We start from the raw sequence: 17286 nt of genomic DNA, 5'->3' as shown, positions 1-17286 counted from the left end.
CAGAAATCTGCAAGCCAGCTTTCCTCACACCACAGCTGTTGGCTGCAGCACAGGGTTAACAAATCGGTCTCTGCTGAGACAACTGAATTCCTCACTCATCCCCACCCACCACTGAGATATAGTTCTATTTTATTTTAAACCAGAGATGAGGAACCCCCAGCTTCTGCCTCAGCCTGTATGTTCCCACGCCTAGCATAGGAAAGCTCTTATTCTCTGATCAGCTGCCAATCAGAGAGAACTTTTCTCTGCAGGCGGGAGTGAAGGGGGCCTGGAAAGGAAGTGGCTGAATCATTCAGTCTTTCTGAGGCTTGCCCTGCTCACTGTTGGGCAGACATGCTCATCAGGAAGTGTGCTGGCACATGCTGCCCCATCACCCCAAATGAGTCCTCCTGCAAGTAGCAGCAGCTAACTCACCAGGCACATACTAGGGCAAAAGAGTTTTGCCTTGCACCTGAATTGTCTCTCCTAGCATACCATCCCTTTACAGAAGCCGCCTTCCAGATCCAGGCTTCCTGGAGCACCAAGAGTCCCAGAGCGGAATGCATGGACAAAGACAGCATGTTGAGCTGTGAAGTTCTGGGCCAGCCTCAGATGGGGGAGAGGGGATATGCAGTGGCAGCCAGGAACCTACTTTTATAATATTTATACAGAAGGGGAACTCTGACATTTTCACCTGGTATATGATCTTAGGCAGATGAATCTCATGCAGTACAAGAGCTTTTGCTATAGTCAAAACAGAGGAATCCTACGGAGGATAAAATGCAGCTGTTCACTTTTTAACTTCTAAGTCTCAGATATTCAGAAACAGCATTACCTCATATCCAAATGTGACGGCCATAATGGTAATCAAAAAGCCAAAAAATGCTTCCAGTTTCCTCAACCCTGAAAGACACACATACACACCATATTAGCTGCTTTGGGAAGCTGAAGTTCAGCTCTTACACCTTCACGAAGAATAACGTTGTTTTGCTCAATTCCTCATGTAGTCACAGTGGACAGATGCTGTTGCGTGTGTTCCAACACCAACACAGTTGCACTTTTAAGGTGTAACTAGCAGTCAAAATATGCTCCACACCCTGATTCAACACCCAGGATAACAGTACCCTATTCTTCCAGAATGGAAAGATGGCCTTGCTGCAAGGAAAACAGCGGTCTGCTGCTATAACACACACCCAGTTCATATGCACCCCAAAGCCTTCAAAGAGCTACATTTTTCAAAAACAGAAAAGATTCAGAAATTGAGGGATGAGCAGAAAGAGGATAGCTATGTTGGTATCTAATTTTTAAAGGACCCTCATATGCACTCCCATTAGACAGCAAAGGAAAGCTCCAGTTTGGGCACAAAAAGAAAACACCAATGCTTTTAAAATTGAAGGAGTTTGACAAAATATTTTCAAAATGGTAATAGGAATTGTGCGGGCAGGGGGAGGTAGGGAGGGAGGAAAAGCTGTTATTCATCACTAGTGATATCAGAGATTCATGATATTCTTAACCTGAGTGTGGCACTCCTATTGCTAAAGCCATGCTCACTCGGGCAGGTGGTGGAAAGGAGGACAGCAGCAAAATATTGCTTGCTGAAATGGGGTGACAATGACAGTTGCTCTCTCAAATGGAAAAGGTCCTGGAATACTGAGTGACCAGTGCCAAAGAGGACCAATGCCCAGCCGCTTGTACATTCAATCAGAATGAAATCCTGCCAAGTTTAAGAGGACTCCTTTCCATCAAGGGTCCAAAGAATTGCAGCCGCAGAGACACCAAGCTGTCCTCCCATACAGCAGCCTTCCCCAACTTGCTCCCTCAGCGTTGCTGGATTACAACAACCATAACCACCCAGCCAGAGGACAGTGCCGAGGACAGTGGGAGTTGCAGTCCAACACCCCTGGAGGGTGCTGGGTTGAAGAACTCCACCATAATGCATTCACGGACATGGAGAAAGACTAGTAATCTACAAAGGTGTGAGGGAAGACTAGTACTGGGTTACAACGCTTGATTGCTATAGGAACTGGAAGCATCACATGCCTCAGGATTAATTGTCTGACTCAATGGATACTTGCCATGCTATACCTCACACTCATGGGATTCACAAGCTTTGCCAAATATGTAAGCAGACAGAGAACAATGCAAACTCTGCTCCAAGCTCCCAGCAGTGCCTCCAACGTATTTCTAAAGCTGCATCCTGCACTGCCTGGCAGGTCACGTGTGGCACTCAGGAGCGTGGCCAGAGAGTCCTTCCAGGTGATCGCAATCCTTGCTTAAAGCATGCACAAAAGGAAGAGTGATCTTTAACTTGGCAAGCATGGCCTTTCCTGTGTCACTCATGAACACACCCTTGCCACTCAGACTGCTTAGGAGAGAAGGGTAATTGCAGGGGGAAGAAAGCCACTTACCGTACTTGTCCAGGAAGAGAAACACAAAGGTATCGGCGATGGTTATGATGACTCCGCCCCACAAAGGAATTCTGGGGGAAGACAGAACAGATGTGCATGCATTCAAATTGTTCTAAGTACATCAGCTTAAAGACTGGTCCAGCATCCCTGACACTGAGGGCCTGAACCCTGAACAGGCACTAAAGGATGACAGTGCAGGTTTGCCTCAAGGTTGTGGATCAACAACTTGTTGATTCAAAGGCAAGAATCACAACCCAGTGGCCTGATTCTACAAGAAGAGCCCAGAGAGGAGCTGGCCAAGCAAACAAACTGGGCTGACTGCTAAAAGCTGGTTGAGCTAAACGTTATACGCACAAGAAATCCCCAGCGAAAGGCACACTGGAAAATGACAAGTTGGTGGCTATGCCTGGCTGAAGCCTGAATCCTCAGGCTGACCTCTGAGAGATGAGAAGAACAGCCAGGCTGACAACACCATGCCATGTGTTATCCTACACCAAGCCTCATGCCTTCTCTGCACTATAACCATTACTTTTATGGACAAGGAAGTCTTACCTAATTGTCCTTAACACTGAAATGGGAAATTTAGTGTTAAGAATCTTCTGGAAAAGAACTGAAACAGGGACATAAAACTGCCTTAACCAGAGACAGACTTTTGGCCCAACCTGCTCAGACCTGTTTATATCTAATGTTGCTGGACTACAATTCCCAGTATCCCTCACCATGTTCACTGGGGCCAATGGGAGCTGGAGTCCAGCAGCATCCAGAGGACCACAGATCCGTTTCCCTTGTTCCACAGACCCAAAAATGGGCCCACCTAAGTCAGGCATCTTGACACTAACTCAATCTGCATAATCATGGTGACTAAAACAAGATCCTCTGACTTGCTGCAACCATAACAGCCAGCTTCCCCTAATTACCCACACCAGTGGGTAAGTGACCCTCAAATAATCCATAGGCTGCCCAGACAAGACATGTCTCCTAAGATGGGACAATACAGCAAACCACACTGGCACAGGTAGTTAGGGAAATCCAGGCAGCATGCACACCCAATGCATGATCGTGTGAATCAGGGCCACTGACCGGCAATTTCTCTCCAGGGTTTCAGACACTAGTCTTTCCCAGTCTTACCTGAAAGTCCCGGGGAGTGAACCCAAGACTTTCTGCAGGTACTCTAACCAATGAGTTGTGATCCAAATATCACTCCAATGATTAGTGGCATGGCCACACTGAGATGTAGTATACAATTCTGACTACCTGTCTCCAAAATCAAGATGACAGAGAACAGGAAAAGATTCAAATGGGGCTACTCCATAATGGACTGGAGTAATCCTACAAAAAAAGGCCAAAGGATTCAGGGCTTTTCAGTTTGGTAGAAGCCATTTCTCCCATGAACACATTCCATTTTCCAATACAAACTAAGCACAGACATTAAGAAAAGGTTCAACAGAAACTTGTGATAAGTTATAACACTCTTCCATAACAGACACCAGGGTGTAACCATTCCTTATGTAACCTGTTTATTTGGGCATGGCTGGGCATTCCGGTTGACAAGGGCTCGCCAGTGACGAAATTCACTTGCTTGGGGAGCTTCCCAGACTACATCATTGCTCTGTTTTTCTTAGCGTGTGGTAGGGCTGATGCTTCAGCCCCAACATACACAGAGGATACAATAGCCAACTTACATCCCAACAGACAACAGGTGGATAGCAATTGCTGAGCCAATGACCTCTTGCATATCTGAACCAATGATAGCCAGCTCCACCATCAGCCACAGGATAATCCGAGGGACCTAAGCAAAAACAGGGGAACAAACAAGGTTAACACTTTTAAAAAATGAAACATTCTCCCTGTAGCACCTCTTGTCCTGAAAAGGGGTGGGCAACTCTAGCATTTAGATCTGCAGCCATAGTGAACTATTCCTTCTACAGCAGCCGACTGAACAGGGAGGAAGAGTGGGATAAGAACAGAGGGTGAGCGAGAAAGAATCTGAGAAAAGAAGGGTAGCAGAGAAACACAGGGAGAGATTCTGCTCCTGCACACCACTGGCATGTGGTCAGATACTCCCAACAATGGCTTGTGGCCAGAGGAGAAAAAAACTTCCTCCCCCCATTTTAGAAGCTTATAAGTGAATGGAGGAGAGGCAGAACAAAAGTGTCAGTCTGTTCATCTGCTATGAGCTGAAAATCTGAGTAAGAAACCCACGAAACAGTTCAAGCATGTATCTGTCCACACACTCGCTTGGTGTTCAGAACACTGCGGTCTTAAAGCAACTGACATTACCTCAAGACATGTAAGTACAATGAAGAATATTGGTTAATGTTAGTGCTTTCTCCAGTGCAAGACAGGTGGCTAGTGCAGAAACAACAGTACAGTGGTACCTTGGCTCAAGAACTTAATCCGTTCCACGACTCTGGTCGTGACCCGAATTTGTCACGATCCAAGTCAAATTTCCCCATAAGGTTCAATGTAAATAAAGGTTTACCTCTCAATGTAAAGGTTTTGTAAATATTTTTTTAATCACAAAAAACTGAAACAAAGTAATAAAATAATAAAATAATAATAATAAACAAAGTAAGAAAGTGCAATACAGTAGAGAACACTAACCTAGGTGGGCGGGGGGAGGTTATTGTTTGGAGGGAGAGTCCAAACCATAATCCTGCAATAACGATTGTGCGGGGGGGGGGGGATGGCCACGATTGTGGGCACACTCGTGTGGGGAAGACGGGCACGATTGCGGGCGCGCTGATGTGGCAACAGGGCTGCAATCGTGGTCATCATCCAATGCGGAGTTCACGAACTTAGGCAAAATTTTTCTGAAATTTCTATTCACGACCTGATTTGGTTGTGAGCTGAGGCATTCATGAGCTGAGGTACCACTGCATTTCTGTCACATCAAATGCTATACCTTTGTGCCTCTGATCTCTTATTCTGTTTTGTTCTGCTAATATACTGCTCTAGTTCCATCCATTTCCTATTTCCCAGGGAAGCAGGCATACAGTGTAGCCCCTCTGCTGAAGCTAAGCAGGTCTCACTCTGGGCAAGGGTGGGCTGGGAGACCTCCTTAGGAGCCAACATACACTGCCTTGCATTCTAAGATGGAAATGAAAATATACTAAAATGAACATTGTCCTTTCCTGAATCTTTATCCTGGGCTTCCTCAACCTGGTGCCTTCCAGATACTTTAGACTGTAACTCAAAGCTGATGTATCCAGTAAACTTGGGAACAGGAGAGCATGATAGGTTTGCACATAGCTACTTGATGGGCTTGAGAAGAAACCCTCTTTGTGCATCAGTCTCTGCTCTTCAGCAACCCCCACGCCAGTAGGAAATGACACACTTCTAATTCCAAAGCACACATAGGCAGCAGTATGTATTTATGCTCAGGCAGCAGGCAGTTTGGAAAGCACAACAGACACTACCAAAAGTTTAATAATGTTACCCATACCCTCAGCACTAATATTAGAAACCAATTCCAATGGATAAGGCCTAACACTAAGCACAAGTCACTAGCTACAGAGGCTGACTAAATTCCTCCACTCCCACCCCCTCAGGGGTCACATGCACACCACATACCTCAGTTACCAGAGATGTTGTGCAATCAAAAGAGAGCTGCTGTAATCTAATTTTAGAAAGCAAACAATCCCGCTTTGCTCACCCACAACAACCTACATGGATTGCACTGCCGGGAATCTGGCAAGTCACAAGGCAACAGACACCAACAGGATTTGTTAAGCTGGGTGTTTGGCAAAAGGGGTGCAGAGCGCTGGAAAAGGGAATCTTTTCCCCAGCATTTTTGGTCTGCTGGATGGGCCTTTGTTGCAGGACCTGCTTGCACCACAACAAAGAGCAAAACTCGGGAAACCCCAGGTCACCACAGGAGGAGCCCATGCTCTCAGTCCTTCCTCATGCCAAGGGAGCCAGCCCTCCCAGAAACGGGCTCCTCTCGTGCGGCCCAGTGGTTTCTGTGCGACCTTCAGGGTGCAGGAAGGAGCTGTGTTGGAGTAGTTGCCACATGACCTCAGTCCTGTAAAACCTAGAGCACACCTCCTCCTTGGATCACTTCAGGGAAAAGGACTACTCAGACCAGTTTGGCCTGACTTGGGAGTAAGGCAGAACTCAAACTCAAATTTATGGATACTATTTTAACACAGCCAAAACAGAGGTGGGCACTATTTTGACACAGCCAAAGCAGGAGGTGCACCAGAATCTGAGTACTTTCAGAATTCCTCTATTCCCAAGTCAGTTATCAACCGGGAGAGCAGGGAAAAAGGGGATTCATTAATACCACAGAGAGAAAAAATCTGTGTGTATTGCAGCTGAGTTCCACAGCTCTAGGCAACTGTGTCTTGCCAAAACAAGCCCAAAAAGAATACTTGTGCAGCTGTTTAAATCCAGGCTTTAGCAGACTAGTTTCTCCAAAGATCAGTAATTAAAATGATTATGCAGACATATCAAGCAAATGCTGCATGGGTATTATTGGAGGAGAAGTCTGCACAAACGTCTGCTCCATAAAACCAGATGCCTGTGTTTACCCAGTAGTAAGAGAAGTGCTACAGGCTCTGGCTTGGATATGGGGCTCTGAGGTCTGCCTGGCCCCTTAGCAAGGCTGTCTGGCCTGCTTCAGTTGACTTCTGTTCATCCCTGAGCCCAACCTGCTCTGATGTGGGCCCTCCAGATATTTTGGAATACAGCGCCCATCATTTTCAAACACTAGCCATCCTGGCTGGGGCTGAGGGGAGTTGCAATCCAGAACATCTGAAGGGCACGGTGCTGGGTTGGCTAGCCGAGTCACTCAGGACAAGTTTGTCCTCTACCTGCCAGGAATGTCAACCATGCCAGGAGATGGGAACCCATGACAGCGCTGCCCCTCTACTGACAAGGGCATCACAAGCAAGACAGTGGCATAATGAGCACACCCACCTTGGGATACTGTCGATGGCAGACTTCTGCCAGATGAAGTCCGGTTACCACCCCCAGCCTTGCGGCCAGACGTTGCAAGAGCAGGCCAATGATAGTGGCCAGCAAGAGGACCCAGAGCAGCTGAAAGACAGAGAAGAACAGCCACAGTTAAAGCAGTGGAGGCCCGCAGGATCTCTGGAAGCCAGCCAGCAGATTTAGAGGTTCTCCAAATGCAGGGGCGCCCACTTTTCTACAGGAATTAAACCCAGCCCCGGGCTTCATCCTCCATCACAGCAAGAAATTGGGTATGGCAATCTTAACTTTTCAATGTGTGCCAGGTTTGCTTCTTTCTAGCAATTCACTGCTGAAGCAGAATGCTCTGGATATTCCCAATATCATATAAATATGAACCTGCTTAGCTGGCCCATCTTCAACCAAGACTTCTGGGAACTGTAGTCTTGAGACTTCACCTGCACAGATAGCTAAACACACACACACAAAAACTACAGTCCCCAGATTTCCTGGAACATGACTGCAGAGTTGGTTGAGGCTTGCAGCACAAAGGTGTCTTCTGATAAAATGCAAAAAAATAGAATCTAACTTAGTGACTTTCTTATAACAAGGAAAACCACATGCACTACCTCCACTGATGTAACTAATCAAGTGCAAGCTTTGGGGCAGGCTAAGGAGCAAGCAGAAGAGTAAATGGGCTGGAAGGGGGCCATGGCTCAGTGATAGAGTATGTGCTTTGCATGCACATGATCCCAGGTTCGATCCTTGTTGTCCCCAGGTGAGAGCCACTGCTGCCAGCCAGAGCCAATAATACTGGACTAGATGGACCAGTGGTTCAGCTCAGTGGACCAGTTCAAGATGAGGGTGGTTAATGAACCACAGTGGCTCATTAAGCACCCTGCATGTGCAGTTGCACACCATCTGGAGTGACAGAATTACCCCCCCACCCCCACTGATGCAGCTTGCAGACAGATGACTGGATTGGTTAACAAACAACCCTGAACCCAAGAATAGGCCATGGGTTTGGGGTGGTTTATTAACTCCCTCCCTCACCAGGGTCCGAAGTCACAGCAAGCTGTGCCAGTAATTATGTGATTCTGGCTGGTATGTAATGGCTCATTAACCACTCTTGTGTCATGCAAACACGCAAGAGTGTGTTCCTGTGTGTATGTGTGTGTGAACTTTTTAAATGTCTAAGCAGTGCTCTACCACTTTTATATTTAAAAATGAATATTTTAAGGGTTAAAATTGCTCCAGAATAGCTGCCCTACTGAAACTGCCTTACTACCTAACCTTGTGAACCTTGGGTTGAAACTTCCAAGTTTTCATTCTGATTAAGAAATGAACAGTGGAAGACCGGCAATAACTGAACTTCCAGCTTTAAAGGGAGGACAAAGACTGTTTCCCCTAATGCTTGGCCAATGCACGGTAACAGAGCAATACCCATGTCTGAGTGAGCTGAGAAGAGAAAACATCCTGTCTGGTTAGCCTAGTCCCATGGCAATTAATCACCAACATTTCAGTGACTCAGATGTGATACATGACATCAGGGAAATGTCAGAAAGACTCTTCTTACGAGAAAGCATGAGCGATAAGATACACATCTACCAGATAGTAGCTGCCTGGCATTAATCCCACTTCATTCTATGCACTAAACTTAAGGCATTCTTCCCCAACCTGAAACCATCCAGGCCTGTTGGTCTACAACCCCATCATTCACAGCCAGCATACTTATTGGTGCACTAGGGATTACAGGAGTTGAATTCCAACATATCAGGTATGGGAAGACAGGCGGGGAAAGGATGAATTAAATTATTGTTCAAGACTAGAGCTCTATAGAGGATTTTAGATGTTCAGGATCAAAGTTTTCACAGAGGATTCGCCCCGCCACTTACCTTAAATTGTGCAATAGCTCCAGACTGTAGGTCTGATTCAATGTTGCCTGGATCCAGGTAGGCAATGCTCATGAGGAAACCAGGCCCTGTGAATGCCCAGAGTTTTCGAAAACTGAACCATTGGTGCTTTAACAATGAGGATGAAGAGATAAAAGAAGTTGTTACATTTCTTTTTTAAAGGTATTAAATATTTTCATAACAAGGGAGAAGTGTTTCACAAGCAGTACTACACACATGGGAAAGTAATTCAGGTAGAAAGGCACTATATTTTTGCTTTATTTCTCATATGTTAATCCCAGGAGAACCATCCATGCTGGGAGGAGGATGGGGACAAACCAACCCGACAACACTGTATTGCACAAATTATACAAACCACATTGCTTAGGGATGTCAGACTGGTTTATTTCAATGGGGGCCCAAATTAGGGTTTTCAGACCATTTTGAGAAACCTCCAGGTTCCATGGAAACTCACCGAGAGTCGCTTGGTGGGAAAACCAATGGCTACTAGTGATGATGGCTACCGCGCTTGGGGACATGTCCTGCTTGTGGGTGTCCACAGATGGTTGGCCAGTGCGTGAACACAATGCTGGACTAGACAGACCCTTGCACTGATCCAGTTCTTGCAATCAGGTCTCCTGGAAAGACAGCTTGCCCATCATCAACTCCAGATCACAAGGGAATGCTGGCACCAAGCAAGGGAGTCCTTCCAGTTAATAGGAGACCAGAAGGCACCCAAGAACAGGAGTGGGCAGAGGTCAGACCTCCAGATATTTTGGACTTCACCTTCTAGCATTCCTGACCATTGACCTTGCTGGCAGGGGCTGATGGGAGTTGAAGTTCAAAACATCTGGCAATCTACCTTCTGCCCAGGGTCCACTGAAGTACACAAAGTTTGGTGAGATGTCACAGAAGATCCATTGGTGACATGCTGACGGGAAGGGGCAGCCAGAAGGTAGAAATGAGGACTGGATCTTTAAATGAAGGCTAGCCCTTTTCTTAGAAATGGAACACTGCCTCACTGTTTCAAGTGAGAAATTATTTTGATCTGTCCCAAAATGATAGGCTTGAGTTCCATCCAGGTGTTCAATCACATCCAATGACTGTGTGGCATACTCATGTTCCCCACCAACACAAATCTACCCTAGGGAGGAAGAAGGGAAGGGGAAGGGAATGCTGACATCAACCATCAGCAGCTTCTTTAACGTCAGTAATCTGTCATTTTAAAGATTAAAACAAGCACTAGGGCCCTCCTCCACAGAAAGGAAGGGTTCCTTGGAGAAGGGCTCTCCTTATCACAGACTGTAGTGTTGAATTCCAAAGTACAAGGCTTTTTGATCCTTGGCTGAAGGGGAGGTCCACAAGCAGCTAAGTCTGCCTGTGCTGCTGTCCTTTAAACAAGCAGCAGCTCCTCTAGCCAGAAGTTAAAAGGCAGTGGTGGTGGAAGCCATCTGCACAGAGGACCACCGTTTCCCTTTGCTCCAGCATTATACTGGTGAGCTAAGCAAGGGAAAACAAACCTCCCTTGTTACTTCCACTTCCCCTGGCCAGCAACACAAAGAAACTGAGAATCACTACACACAGGGATGGCCTTCCAATCGTACTTCAGGTCAAACATAAACCGCACATGAGCAGACAGGGAAGCAGAACTACAAACTTAAAAGACAAGCCACCACCCAGATCCTTGACTGGAAGGAAACAGAAGGAAAGCCATTTCAGTTGAGCCTAGTGCTTCTGAAATTCAGGCAACCAAAGCATGCTTCCTTGAAATGGGAGTGGGCGACAATTTGTGGCTGGCCAGAAGTTTTGGCCTACAACTCCCATCACCTTCACTCATCACTTATGGCTGATGAAAGCTGCAGGCCAAAACCTTTGGAGGACCACACATTATTCACTCCTGCTTTAAAGTTAAATGTTGGAGATTTCTTTCACTGCTATAGCTGGAGTAGTTTGCTTTTTAGAGCAGTTTCTCTGAGACTTTGCAGTCCCTCCAGAGGGTTTGGACTACAATTCACAGCAGCCCAAGTCACCAATGGTCAGGGATATCAGGTGTTATAGTCAAAAGCATCTGGAAGGACCTGGGTTGGGGAAGGCTTTTTAAAAACATGCTTCCTGAGAGCAAAAATTATCTTTCCTCAGAACTAGCCCTCCATGCATTTCTGAATGACTAGTACAGAGCCAAGAGCAATTTCACAGGGAATGGATTAACCATTTTGTATCTCTGCACCAGGAGCCGATGAATGATCTGGGCATACCTTGCCCATAAAACTACACCTTGCCTGTCAGGAGCTGACTGGATGGATGCACATTCAAAGCAGCCAATCATGTAGGTACCTCCTTCAGTACTGGCTACCTTCCACCTCTATGCTAGCAGTATTCCCTGGTGCAGTATTCTAGAACTGCTGCCCAGAAGTCACTCCCCCCAAAACCAAAGGTGGCACTGCAGCCAAGCATACTGACCTTTTCATCTTCAGGTATAGGCACTTTCTGATCAAAGTAGGTGGTAAATTCATCTGTGGAGTCGGAACGGTGTGGTGGATCTGAATTGCTGCAAATGGTGCTAACGCCATCCCCAGAGGAATCTTCTGCAAATCAACATGGAAACTTCGTTATAAACAGTGGAGGATGCAGATGAAGAAGCAAAGCCCAAGGCAAGCACCTCCTGGCGTTCCGCTCACCCAAAAAGCATCTCATGCCAATTGAAAATGTCAACATTTGTGCTATGGCACTCGCTACAAGTCTAGCAGAGCAGACAGAATACAGTGCAGAATATGGTGCCTCTACAAGTTGGGATCCAATCCTAGCCAACTCCTGACCTTACTGTGCCCCTCAGTACAGGGTCCCATCTTTAAGGGCACTTTCTGGTGCCATAATTTACAGAATTACTGGGGGAACAGAGGAGGTAAATATGGTAGAGTACTTTGCACATTAAAAACAAGAGGTATAAGATGTGGCATAATCAAAGTGCCTCCATTATCTTAGGGCAGAATGTTGTGAGATTGCTGCATGTAAGAAGAAAGCACCAAGCTAAGCAGCTTCCAAAAATCCTACACCCTACTGGACACATGTGATTTCACCTCCCGCTCATCATGTGGAACCCACCACTACCACCAAAACAAAAGCCAAGGTAGACGGGCCTCTGAAACTGTCTAAATCACTCACTGCTGGGCACAGATCATGGCGGATCCCATCCTCTCCTTTCCTTGCCCACCAGAACTCCAACTTTTTGACATGTTCAAGGTCGCTGTTGCCACCCCAGAATGCTATCATCACCATTCTTCCTGTGGCATCTGCAAGGGATGCAATCCCATATTTAGTTCCTCTATCTCCCTGAGTTTGCACGAGTGCCTGTATAGCCTCAGAAGGGGGAATTCAAAATCACCACTCTCCCAGGGACCACAGCATTGTTTTGTAAGGTGCTTCAAACAACAGTAGCAGCAGCAGCAACCCCAAACTGCCATCTAGTATCCCCTTATCTGGGATTAAGCCACACTGAACACGGTGGGGTTTACTTCTGAACAGATGCATATAGGATTACACCGATTGTCAGGAGTTTCAGGGAAGAAAGTTACCTAATCAGCATCTAGATTATTCCTCAACATTGTAATCGGATTAAAAATGCTTAAAACCTTCCATGCTTTGCATATATTTGAGTGTACTCATGTCTTGCAGTATTTTCTTACAACGGTATTTACTCTCCATTTCCTTGAAAAGGGTATCAAGGTTATTAGGGCTCTTGGGCAACTGCTAGAAAACTGAAATTTGGTGTACACACACACCTCAATTAACACTGGAGTTTTAAAGATGTTGCTCTCTTAACTGAGGACATGAAATATTTTGCATATTAGTGGTCGGTCAGTGCTGATGCATAAAGCGCAACAAGTTATATCTGAGAATATAAAGGAAAGCAAAGGAGCATCTTTCACACTGTTCCACACCTGCCTGCAGTGGTGATTGGGAAGGTGGTGGGGTGGGTGGAGAAGAGAAACCAGAGTCAGCTAGGAATCCATACATAGTCCAGGCCAATTAAAAAACGCCATTGAAGAAAGCTGCCCTCATCCCCACCATACAAAAATCGCATGGCTCTTCCAGCGCTGGTCATTAGGAAGCGCAGGCTCCAACATCAGGGGTCCTTGCAGTCTAGGCCTGTGCAGATTTCAGATCTAACAGAGACCATGCAGAGCTGTACCTTCTATGCATTGCTGGTGCTATGGAGGGACCCACAGGTTTGTACCGTGTCCAGGAGAGGTTCCTTCTCTGGGACACTTTCTGTACTTCAATTGCAGGCTAAAATTCTGGTGAAGCCTCAAGCACTGGAGACTGTGCTCTGGGTACAGCTTCACTCAGCGTGTTCTACTATCCAACTGTGGTGCTCTCACAGTTCAGGTTGACCCTGGCTGGCCCTTCCTTCCTTAGCCATGTCTTTTAGGAATGGGAACATGTGCCCTCTTTTCCAAAGCAGCTGATTATGAGAAATTATTTCTACTTAACTACTATTTAACTCAATCTTGCTCGACTCTTCCACTGTCTCCCCAAGTTCCTCCTTCCTTTTCTTTGTTTAGTCTAAGCCATGGGTCCTCAAACTAAGGCCCGAGGGCCACATCTGGCCCACCATGCCCATTTATCCAGCCCACCACAGAGGGTGAGCAAACTGCTGTCTCGCCCCCGCCGCCTTGCCACGTCCACAGCCTCACCGCACACGCGCCCAGTGCTGCTGCCCCGCTGCCCTGCCACATGCGTGCCCATGATCATGCCCGTCTCCCCCCCAAGCGTGCCCGCGATCACGCCCGTCTCACTCCTAGCATGCACACAATTGCACCCATTTCCAACCCCAGCATGCCCGCGATCGGGCCCATCTCCCACCCAGCGCACCCGCGATAGCGCCCATCTCCCCACCCCAGCATGCCCGCGATCGGGCCCGTCTCCCACCCAGCGCACCCGCGATAGCGCCCATCTCCCCACCCCAGCATGCCCGTGCCCACCGCTGCCACCTTTCAACTGGCCTCCTGTTGAAAAAGTTTGAGGATCCCTGGTCTAAGCCTTCGGGAAGGATTAAAAAAAATCATTAATACTGTTTTATAAATACATCAGATTATTACCGGTGCTTAAATGTTTCATTAATTTCTGCATATCAAAGCACTATTAATATCAGCTCTCACTTTTTGCAATAAACATAAAACTATCTCCTTTATTTGCGGTTCTTTTATCAAATTTGCTTTGAAATACTGACTGGCTCTACACCATATACACAATTGCCATAAAGTATTCAGACAAGACTTCATGGGATGGCTGTGCCTTTATACCTTTCTCATGGGCTTCCCAAAGGAATCTGGCTGGTCACAGCTGGGAAAAATGCCTGGCTGGACCGATCTTTGGTCCAACCCAGCAGGGCTGCCCTTGGGTGCAAATGTTCACCCTGCTAATGAATCTTGCAGCTTCATTCCTGCCCAAACCAAGCAGAGTCTAGGATAAACGTGGCAAACACAATGAAGTCAGGTGCAAGGTGTAACTTGCACTTGGTTTTATCCATGGAGAGTGCAAGAGAAAGCTGGATCAAGTGACTCCCCCATCACCTTGGAAAGTAGCACTACACAGGCTTAGTTCCATAGGACAAGCTTAGAATAATTTCTCCCCAAAAAGGGAGAAGATGCAAGAAAATGAAGAGTTGTATTTCCATACCCTGAAACTTCCTTCTACTACCTCCCCTCCTGCAGAGAAGATTCCAGTACTTGATTGTACTCACTCTTGTACTCAAGCTTGTATTCTCCACGTGGCATTGTGCTTCTGCTTCCAGACACCAAGAAAGCAGAGCTCCACTAACACTTGCTGCCTTGGATGTGCAATTTATAGTCAGAACCCAGAGCAGTAAAGAAGCACATACGCACACAGTAACAATGAACTCGGCTTTCTCCACCTACATCTCCAGTTTGCCCGCCTCCCAAATAAGAGATGCCACTTAGCTGAGAGCTATTTACATGACAGATTTAAAGCAACAGCCACTTGTGTAATGAAAACCACCACTACAGGAAGAATTCCACCCCCAGAAGAGCCAAACTCACCTTGCCCAGCTAGTTAAACAAAGACAGGAACATCTAAAGAACAGTATGTAGCACACAGGAACAACCTGCTGCCAGCAACTTCTCTGAAGTTACGTTCTAAAAGATTGGCTACTTGACAAAAACGGATAAGCAACTGTAAGACTCTGGGAGACGGCAAGAAACCAAAATGGCGTCTCTTTGGTGTGCAGGTCAGTAAAGGAAGGATTTTGTTCTGTTAGAAGCACAGGGAAGCAGGCAAACCATTTCCGTGTACAACCAGCCACAAAGATTGCTTGATAGAAGCCAACATTAAGATGAAGCAAGAGACTGGCAGAATTCTGGAGTGGGAGGAGTTTTGACTAGATGAAAGGGATTCTTCTGGCTCTCACCTACCTCTGTGATAGTCTAATAACAAAGCAGACTTTCAGCAGTGATCTCCGGTCCACTGCTCTCACAGCAGCATCCAAAACAATGCTTTTGGTTGGCTTATTTCTGTCCACAAGTGCATGCCCTATAAAATCATTTGAAACAGCTTAGGTCTCATTCATTTTGCATTGCCCATCATTTCTATTTCTGCTCATCAGCACCTCCTTGACAATATCCTGCACATAACTATACTATACCCACATACTTGCCTCCTGAAATAATGGGAAGGCAAACAGTCCACGGTTCCTTACTCAGACAAGAGAAAGAAGATGAAGGTGAAAAAAACGCATTGGATCACAAAAGGAGAGGTGGCAATGCTGCAGTTTCAGAACACAGTACTGACTGTCACAACTGCTGAGGACTGCTATCTTGTCCTTGGTACAAGCACTTGGCACTGTGGACAGCTGTGCAGAGCTGCAGGATTACCCAGAACAATGCAATCACTGGGAAAGAGTGTCCATTTATTGTCTGAGAAAAGGTGAGTATGCTAAACTACTGGATTATTTATTAAGACAGTTTCATTAATGTCTTTGGTTGGGTTTTCACTGTCTGTTTTATTTTATATTCGTTGAATACCGACTTGGTGGCTTTGGGGCAAAAAGGGTAGTATATGAACATTAATGATTATTTACAGTAAACAAAATAAAGTTGTACAATGCCCTCAATAATTAAGCACACACATGCTCATGCTTTGGCCATTACAAATTGCTGCTAAATTCAGAGTCTTCAGAAGCTTGCATGATTTAAGCATTTATCTGTAATAGAAACTCCAAAGACCAACAGACAAGAGGATAATCATTAAAATTGCCCAGAAAGTAAGAAAAATATCTTTTCTGCAATTATTTTATAATTAGCATTATAATATGTATAAAGGGAGAAGAGTTCACCATTTGATGTGAGTAAACCACTGCCAGAAAGGGATGATGATCTTTCACAGTACTCTTATGAATTATTCTAACCAGCAAATGAGGAGGAATTAATAAATGACCATTTCAGACTATAAACTTTAGAAGACTGTTAAATGTCATAAAGAACGTAAGAGTGTTTTGAGATAATAGCATGGCCCAGTCAATTGGAAAGATTGGGATTCTGCTTGGTCTGTTGAGAAAGGAAACACCTATAAACTTGGCAGCATTAAGATTTTAATCTCCATGTTTATTGTTTAACTCTAATGAAAACAACCTAGAAAATATTAACATTATCACATCAAAAATCCAAAATGGACATTTAAATTCTACTTCTAGCCAGTTAGAAACTACCACCATATACATCTAAAAATCTTTGATGAACTTGAATAATACGTGATATCTTTCTGTACTCAATTATATCTTTACCATTTGCTATAGTAACAAAGTGACACATCCCCTGTGGCTTCTGTGCAGCATTTGCAAATTTGGCAACCCTATCTATCATCGTATTTGACTGGGTTAGCCAACAAACGCTTCAGCTGAGTTACATCATCAGTAACAGACGCCCTACTTTGCAGGATCTCTACAATCCGTCATGTCAATTATGTTCAACTGTTCTGTCTTTGCAGATGTTGTTCTCTTTGGATTTTGCAGAATCAGCTCTCTAGCTAGATGGTGTGTGTCCTGTCTGCAGAGTGATGCTTTTCTGCATATTCCTCTGCAC

The 17286-nt window shown here is 45.7% G+C and overlaps 1 protein-coding gene across 7 annotated transcripts in view; it reads right to left on the bottom strand.

Annotated features, from left to right (window-relative positions):
- SLC11A2 (solute carrier family 11 member 2) overlaps positions 1-17286 on the bottom strand; it is a 71901-nt gene that overhangs the window by 36381 nt on the left and 18234 nt on the right. For 5 of the 7 annotated variants that reach the window (XR_006415994.1, XM_044443301.1, XM_044443306.1 and 2 more), the window contains 6 exons: positions 11651-11775; positions 9194-9319; positions 7308-7427; positions 4070-4176; positions 2388-2458; positions 815-882 (listed from right to left, as the gene is read on the bottom strand). Coding sequence is in view for 6 of the 7 variants with exons in the window: in XM_044443301.1 (XP_044299236.1) it covers positions 815-882; positions 2388-2458; positions 4070-4176; positions 7308-7427; positions 9194-9319; positions 11651-11775 (617 nt within the window). In the remaining variant the exon portion in view is untranslated. Of the gene's footprint in view, positions 1-814; positions 883-2387; positions 2459-4069; positions 4177-7307; positions 7428-9193; positions 9320-11650; positions 11776-15621; positions 15640-17286 lie in introns of those variants that run through there. The other 2 variants (XM_044443304.1, XM_044443305.1) reach the window with 2 other exon arrangements.

Source organism: Varanus komodoensis, unplaced genomic scaffold (assembly GCF_004798865.1).
Source record: "Varanus komodoensis strain SLA01 unplaced genomic scaffold, ASM479886v1 scaffold41, whole genome shotgun sequence".
Taxonomy (NCBI): domain Eukaryota; kingdom Metazoa; phylum Chordata; class Lepidosauria; order Squamata; family Varanidae; genus Varanus; species Varanus komodoensis.
This window is presented reverse-complemented; position numbering and strand designations above follow the sequence as displayed.